The 7,767-nt window shown below is 47.6% G+C and overlaps 1 protein-coding gene across 3 annotated transcripts in view; it reads left to right on the top strand.

Moving 5' to 3' along the window:
- Window positions 1-4,413: 4,413 nt before the first annotated feature.
- The window catches only part of LOC141073501 (uncharacterized), a 3,621-nt gene continuing 267 nt past the window's right edge, over window positions 4,414-7,767 (top strand). For 2 of the 3 annotated variants that reach the window (XM_073560749.1, XM_073560750.1), the window contains exons 1-4: window positions 4,414-5,000; window positions 5,073-5,150; window positions 5,970-6,165; window positions 6,332-7,767. The exon at window positions 6,332-7,767 is cut by the window's right edge and continues 267 nt beyond it. In XM_073560749.1, the coding sequence (XP_073416850.1) occupies window positions 6,565-7,767 (1,203 nt within the window). In that variant the 5' untranslated portion in view covers window positions 4,414-5,000; window positions 5,073-5,150; window positions 5,970-6,165; window positions 6,332-6,564. Of the gene's footprint in view, window positions 5,001-5,072; window positions 5,151-5,969 lie in introns of all 3 variants that reach the window. The other variant, XM_073560748.1, reaches the window with a different exon arrangement.

The raw sequence follows: 7,767 nt of genomic DNA, 5'->3' as shown, positions 1-7,767 counted from the left end.
CCTCTGGGACAGTGGCGGTCACGCTGGACCAGAAACGGACCCCCCACCATGAAGGAGTGTTGGGAAGATCTCGGGATGAGTGGGTCCGGTGGCAGCAGGAAGACCGTGAACTTGCTCTGTTTAGACAATGGGTGACACTGAAGAAGCTGCCCAGTCAAGAACAGCAGAATACTCTGACTCAAGAAGCACTGAATATACTCAGGCAGTGGGAGCACCTCCAGAAGAGAAACGGGCTGTTATATCGGAAGGTTCAACTACAAAAAGAGTTGGGAACCTCCTGGCAGGTGGTGATTCTGGAGACACTGCTGTCTACAGTGGCCGCTGAAGCTCACGAAAAAGGGTCTCACTTCAGTATTGAAAAAACTTTCCAGTGGCTACAGCGGTTTGTCTACCACCCTCGGTTAAGAACAGCAGTCGGAGAGGCATGTAGATTCTGTCGGGTGTGAGAGTTGGACAAATCCCCAGAACAAAGAGCTCCTACACAAACTATAGTGATATCAGCCTCCTTGGAGCTGTTGACCATCGACTACTTGACCATCGGGCTGGCACACCAAGGATACAACCACTGCCTAGTGATGGTAGATTACTTCAGAAAGTTTGGGGTTGTGATGCCCTCCCGGGATCAAACGGCCGAGTCCGCTGCACACGCCATCTGTAAAAATTTCATCCAGGTCTTTGGATACCCACAGCAGATCCATTCTGATCAAGGAGCCTGTTTCTTTGGAAGAGTAATGGATGAGCTACAACAGATCTAACAGTTTGATAGGCTTCATACCACACCATTCCACCCTCAGGGAAATGGGACCTGTGAGCAGTTTAACTGTACTGTAATCCAGATATTAAGGACCCTAGAAGATGATAGAAAGGCAAGGTGGTCCGAGTCTGAGCTCGTGTGGATCTACAATAATTGAATCCATCAAACCACTGGTTACATACCCTACTCCTTGTTGTTCAGCCGAACAGGGAAAGATGTCACGGAACTAGAGCAGGACCCAGGGGAGGACTCCCTACGGATGGGGGTGTCTACCTGGGTCCGAAAACATCATCAACGTTTGCAGACCCTACATCGTCTAGTACAGTCTCGGCTCCAGGAGTTGGAGCACCCTGAGAAGCTCCCTCTGCAGGGGACATATCTTCAGATTGGTGACTGAGTGTTGGTGTGGGAGAAATATCCATGGAACAACCTGGAAAACCGGTGGGAGAGTAAGTCCTACAGAGTGAAGTGTTGGTTCGGTACAGAAGGACCCGTATATGAGATCTATCCAGAAGGAGAAGAGAATGCTCCCACTAGAGTAGTACGCAGGAGTATGCTCCAGCCATGCCTCTCAGAAGACCCCATAGAAGAGAAAGAAACACCTGAGATTCTTGAATTGGTGCCTCCCGTGTCAGAGGAAGATGAAGAGGAAGAAAGTCCTGAGCAACAGTCTGAGAATACATCTGTTAGCCAGGGCCCTGAGACCCGGGAAGAGAACGTTACGGCGGGTACAAATCCAACTTTGCCTTCACTAGAAGACTCCACTGTTCCTTCCAATCTGCGTCGCACAACGGCTGGACAATCCCCCAATCATTACAACCAGGATCAATTCATTTGGCAACAAGTCACTGAGATAGACAAGCAACGAACTAATGTTTCCCAAGATGCCTCGCCTGTGGAATGGCGAGTGAAAAGAGAGGGAGGTGTAAGAAGATGAGCCAGGACAGCGTCAGCGGTTCCCGATACACATTGGGGCCAGAACTATCGCAACTGTCACCACTGTTGCCGGGGGATGATTCGTCTGCGAGGGGAGGACCTTTGCACTGGACAGCAGGGGGCATGGGGGAGATAAAAGGGCTGAGCGCAGGTGCGTGGGAGATTTTGCGGGAAGGTGACAGGAGAACAAGGAGAAGGTTGATTCCCTCCCCCTGCTTCGACTGCTAGCTCCTCATCATCTATCTCCAGCGGTTTGACTTGCCAACTAACTATGTCCTTACTGAGCTGCCCCGGATCTTTCCTTACTGGACGGCTCCTTCCCACTCTCAGTGAGAGATAATCTTACTTGTTTCGTTTTTAGCGACCATTTCGAAGTTCACACACTGCCATGGCCTGCTGTTCGTGTTCTGCGCCATTCTAGAGGAATCAACGAAAGAGACTGTTTCTACGTTCCAACGCACTCAAGTCAAGCGAGCCTGGATACATTGGCACGGTCGGGAGACAGTGCTTTTCGTTTCTCTGTAACAGAGCCAGAGACGTTATCCATGATTTATGACGCCAGTGGGAGATATTCCAACCCCTCCCCAACAAGAACTGCAAGCAATAAGATATCTTTTTCGTACACCTTTTCCCAAATATTGTGTTTCCGTTCAAACCCTGTTGTTGCCGCTGTTGATTTCATCTCCCTGTGAAGAGTATCCCTTGTACGACAATAACCTGTTCTAGTAAATCTTGTTAACCCCTTCTCTGCCTCCGGCTCTTCACTGCATCCAATGAACCTTACTTTCAGCCCCCTTACTGCTAAACGTCAACAAAACAGCTGTTTCCATGTATTGCACAGGTGTCTTGCACATAGAGAGCCAGAAGCCATTAGCAGTCATTCTGTGTAATCAGACAATGAAATGTACTAACTGTCTTAAAGGGAAAATGTCAAGAAAATCCTTTCCTAAGAATAGTGCTACACACTCAGAACAGCTTTTATTTTTAATACACACAGATGTTTGTGGTCCAGTGAGTACTCACACTCCTGGAAAGAAGAGAGTTTTTTCCTCAAATTTATTGATGCTTATTATCTGCTTCACAGCAAAGATGAAGTTCCAGAGAAACTTAAAATATATATTACTGAAGTATATAACAAATTTGGGAAAATGCCAAAAATTCTGTGTGCAAATACTGGAACTGAATATACAAGTAATGAGACACAAAGCATTTTAAAGAAAAATGGAATCAGGTTTCAAACCACTGTACCACACAACCCTGAACAGAATGGTGTAGCGGAAAGAAGGAGCAGGACACTTTGTGAAAGTGGAAGTAGTATTTGCCAGCCACATATTGGTGTGAAGCAATCATGACAGCTTGCTATCTTCAAAACAGACTACCAGGTAAAGCTACTGAGAAAAGTATTTGTACATATGCACAAAGAAAAATATACCAAGTGGGAATCTCATGCAAAAGAAGGCATCCTGGTGGGCTACAGTGAAATCAAGAAAAGATATAGGCTCCTGTACCCAGAAATGAGCAAGGTCACAATAAGCAGAGATGTAAAGATTGCTGAGAACTTTGTGTCGCTCAAGTTTCATGACATCATACTAGTAGTCCACCTGAAGCAACAAAAATCTCAGTTACAATTTCAAAATAATGAGGAAAAGGATGTAGAAGTTTGGTTAGGTTCTTCAACCACTGAAAAAGCAGCAGGAACATTCAGGAGATAAAATAAAAAATATCACAGCGGCGCTATAATGGGCACACAGCTGAGTTGAAAGTTGCTGACAAAACAGGCAGATACAGTGTGCTCTCTGCCAAATGGAAAAATGAATAAAGAGTTGCCACGCTGACAACACTGTGTGATCAGAAAAGGTTAAGGTGTGAAACCAAATCAGCCAGAGATAGCAAATGTAGGTACTCACTGGTACTGTATTAGTACTTTATGCCAGTTTTTCTCCGTTCCTCATAACGGCCAGTGGGTGAAAAGGCTGATGAGATGCAGGGAGCGTCCTCCCGTTTGCATAGAAAAAGAACCCCCTGGAGAGCGCGTCACAGTGAATGGCAGGCAGACTCGGCTGATGGCGCCGCGTGCAGTAGAGTGGCGAGCGGGGGGCGTGGTTAGCGGAAGGCATGTAGTGAAGCGGTGACGTTACTGGTCCGCAATTGACGGACGTGTGCAGGGACCAATCCCGACGCGTTTCGGGGGAACCGTCCCCTTTCCTCAAGGTATGGACACTGCACTACCGCTATCACCTTTTAACTCCCCGCATTCTCTATGCAAATGTAGCACACACAATACACATGTGTGCAATCCTATTACTGGCAGGAAAAACCCACATCAAATGATGTAATATAAACTGCATACTGATGAGAACCCTTTTACATAGGAAAAATTGATAAAATACAAAAACCTGAAGTTAAAAAACCTAAAATAAAAAACAAATCCCCCCAAAATATATAAAATATGAAAAATATGTATATCATTAGCCATAAAAAATTTATAATTTAAAACATTAAAATCCATAATAATTATCCATTATGCATATAAGTAAGTAAAATAATATAATACAATGGATAAAAAGGGATATGTGGGGAGTTAAAAGGTGATAGCGGTAGTGCAGTGTCCATACCTTGAGGAAGGGGTTGGTCCCTGCACAAGTCCATCAATTGCGGACCAGTGATGTCACCGCTTCACTAAACGCCCCCCACTAACCACGCCCCCCACTCACTAAGGCTGGTTTCACATTAGCGCTTTTGTGCGCAGCGCATCGGGCGCACCAGTGCGCATGCGCACTGCGCACCTATATTTTACATGATGTGCGCATGGTCTTGCGCATATTTGCGCTTTCGTGCGCATGCGTTTTTTTGTCTTTCGCGCCAGGCGCGTCAGACGCAACATGTTGCATTTTTGGTTCCGCCCTGTCTCGTTAAAACAACGCATGCGCACGGAATGCGCACGGAATGCGCAAAAACACCACATTGGAGCCTATGGGAGCGCAATACTTGCGCATGGTCTTGCGCACGCTTGCGTTTTTATGCGCATGCGTTTTTTAAATAAACATGACTGAAATTTGGTCTAGACAGTAAAAAAAAAAAAAAAAACCAAGGTGATAAAATGGTGTGGGCACTGGGATTCCACAATACTTTAAGGATTGCTCACTAGTGGACACACAGCACAAGCTGCACCAATGTAAGTATGAAAAACCTAATGTCTGGCTGAAATTTCAATACATTTCTATGTACTTATGTCTCTTTTTTTTTTTATTGCAGCATGTCTTCATCTGGTGAAGAATATGTCCCCGGGACAGGGCAAGAGGCAGAAGAAGTGAGTACTATGCTTCCGTATGGATTTGAAAAAATAAACACATGTGATTAATTTTTTCTGTTTAATTTTCAGACCTCATCCTCCATCACGCCACCACCACCGGAGGAACGGCAGGAGCAGCAAGGCCAAGTGCGGGCGGGTAGACGTGATGTAAGTACAGACGGACTGTTTTTTTTTTTTTTTACTTATTTTCTAGTCTGGTTTATTTATTTTTTTTTTGGGTATTTTTTTTTTTTTTTTTTAAATTTTCATGGTTGTTTTTTTCGATGTTTGTTGCTTTTTTTGCATTTATTTTCATTTAAAACAAATAATTTTTTCATGGCTTGTTTATCAATATCTAAAGCTCAAAGTGTGTATGTGTGTGTGTGTGTTTGTGTGTGTGTGTATGTTTGTTTGTTTGGGTATATGGGCACGGGACTATGGGATGGAGGATATATATGATGGGTATATGGGCATGGGATAGAGGATATGTATGATGGTATATGGGCACGGGACTATGGGATGGCGAGTATGTATGATGGGTATATGGGCACAGGCATATGGGATGGCGAATATGTATGATGGGTATATGGGCACAGGACTATGGGATGGAGGATATGTATGATGGAATATGGGCACGGGACTATGGGATGGAGGATATATATGATGGGTATATGGGCATGGGATGGAGGATATGTATGATGGTATATGGGCACGGGACTATGGGATGGCGAGTATGTATGATGGGTATATGGGCACAGGCATATGGGATGGCGAATATGTATGATGGGTATATGGGCACAGGACTATGGGATGGAGGATATGTATGATGGAATATGGGCACGGGACTATGGGATGGAGGATAATTTTAAATTTCTATAACTAACCACAGTAGTTACTATGCCCGGGCAGCGCCGGGCTCTTCAGCTAGTTTTCGATATTTTTTATTTTAAAATCTTTCAAAGATTAATGTTTGTCTTTCTTTTCTAGGCTCCACAGCGGGAGGAGGACCTCGCCCTGGACAACGACGAGCTCATCCGTCTAGTCCAGGAGCGAGTCCCGTTGTGGGACACCCGTCACCAACTGCACTCGGACAACGTGGTGATCCGGCGGCTCTGGAACGAGGTGGCCGCATCGCTGATGGATGGCTGGGACAACGCCTCTCCCCGGGTCCGCAAGGATTTTCGTAAGTATTTAAATGCAGTGTGATGCAGCAGTGATCTTGGCCGGGATCACCCAACTGTGTGTGATGCTATTAACTCCATGGAGTTTCTATCATCACACACAGTTGGATGATCACAGCCTCCAGTGCATAGTCTTACTTTTTTTCTTTTTTTTTTTTTCCATCACAGTGAACAAAGTCAGAACCCGTTGGCGCTCGATGAAGGACCGCTTCAACAGGGATATCCGTCAGGAGAATAAGGTTCGCAGTGGTGCTGCGGCAAGGACCGGCACGAAGTACCGATACCATCGTGCCTTGGCATTTTTAAGACCGGTCCTTGCCTCCCGAACGTAAGTATTTTCTAGTTGTATTGTGTTTTATTCTGTGCTTTTCTATTCCACAGGAGTTGGCGATTGTTAATTTATGGTAGTAATTTCTTTCTTTTCTTTTCACAGCACCTGGAGCAGCACCCTGCAACCTGGTCCCGAAGCGGTCCTTCATCAAGCTGCCCCGGACCCCTCCCAGCCATCCATCAGCGAGGAAGCACCTTGCAGGTCTGCACCACAGTCATCTGGAGACCAGGAAGCTGGTCGCTCAGGTGTTCCCCTGTCCCAGGTCTCTGCCACTGGTTTTGCGGGCACTTCCCGCCAGCAGCGGCAGAGGACCTTGGACAGGCCTCTCATGCCCGAGTTCGTTGAATTGAGCTCGGTCTTTCAGAGTAGCCTCAAGGCACTCTCCGATAGACTTGAGAGTGGTTTCCTCCTTTTGGACCAACGCTACAAGTCTATCGAGGGTCGCCTTGAGCGCCTGGAAGTCGACCTCGCCAGACCAGCGCATCATTTTTATACCCAAATAGCTCGGGACACGGCGGAACACCTTACCCCTGACCTCCAGTTGACTGTCATGCAGGCCTGCAACAATGCTTTTATGCAGGCTATGCAGCAGAGTAGGATTATGCAGCAGTCAGTGGTGGCATTTCCACCGGTGCCACCACTGACTCGTTTTACAGCATTACCTACTTCTGCTGCATATCACTGCACAGCCACCACACTTCCAAGCCTCGCCGGACACCAATATACCGCCACAAGTCCGAGTGCAGCTGGACACTTACCCGCCAACACCATGCCAAGCGCTGCTCCTGCCTGGCCCACCACTGCTGCCGCCACCACCACTGGATGGCCCGTCGTCACCACCCCTGCCTGTAGCGCCGCCACCACCACCACCAGCGGGAGGACCACCCCGGTATGGACCGCCACAGCCACCACGCCTGCATGGCCCGCCACCACCACCACCACCACCACCACCTCGGAGCAGCATCAGCTGGGGGACCCGCATTCAATATTTACGGCCCCTGCCAGGACATCCACCACCACCAGCATGCCACAGCTGGAACAAGATCCTGGCAGGCGGTCCACAAGCGCCAGGCGGTCCCCCAGCTCCAGCCAGTCCACAGCCTCCAGGCGTTCCAGAGGCTCAAGGCGGTCCAGAGGCTCAAGGCGGTCCAGAGGCTCAAGGCGGTCCCCGGGGTCTAGCCAGTCCTCAGGCTCAAGCGAGGACAGCAGGAAGACGACGGGCCACCGTCCTAAAAAAACAAAGAGGAGGACTCTTACCCTCCCTCCTCCCTCA

Source organism: Dendrobates tinctorius, unplaced genomic scaffold (genome assembly GCF_039654945.1).
Source record: "Dendrobates tinctorius isolate UK_male_01 unplaced genomic scaffold, ASM3965494v1 ptg000304l, whole genome shotgun sequence".
NCBI classification, from domain to species: Eukaryota; Metazoa; Chordata; class Amphibia; order Anura; family Dendrobatidae; genus Dendrobates; species Dendrobates tinctorius.
This window is presented reverse-complemented; position numbering and strand designations above follow the sequence as displayed.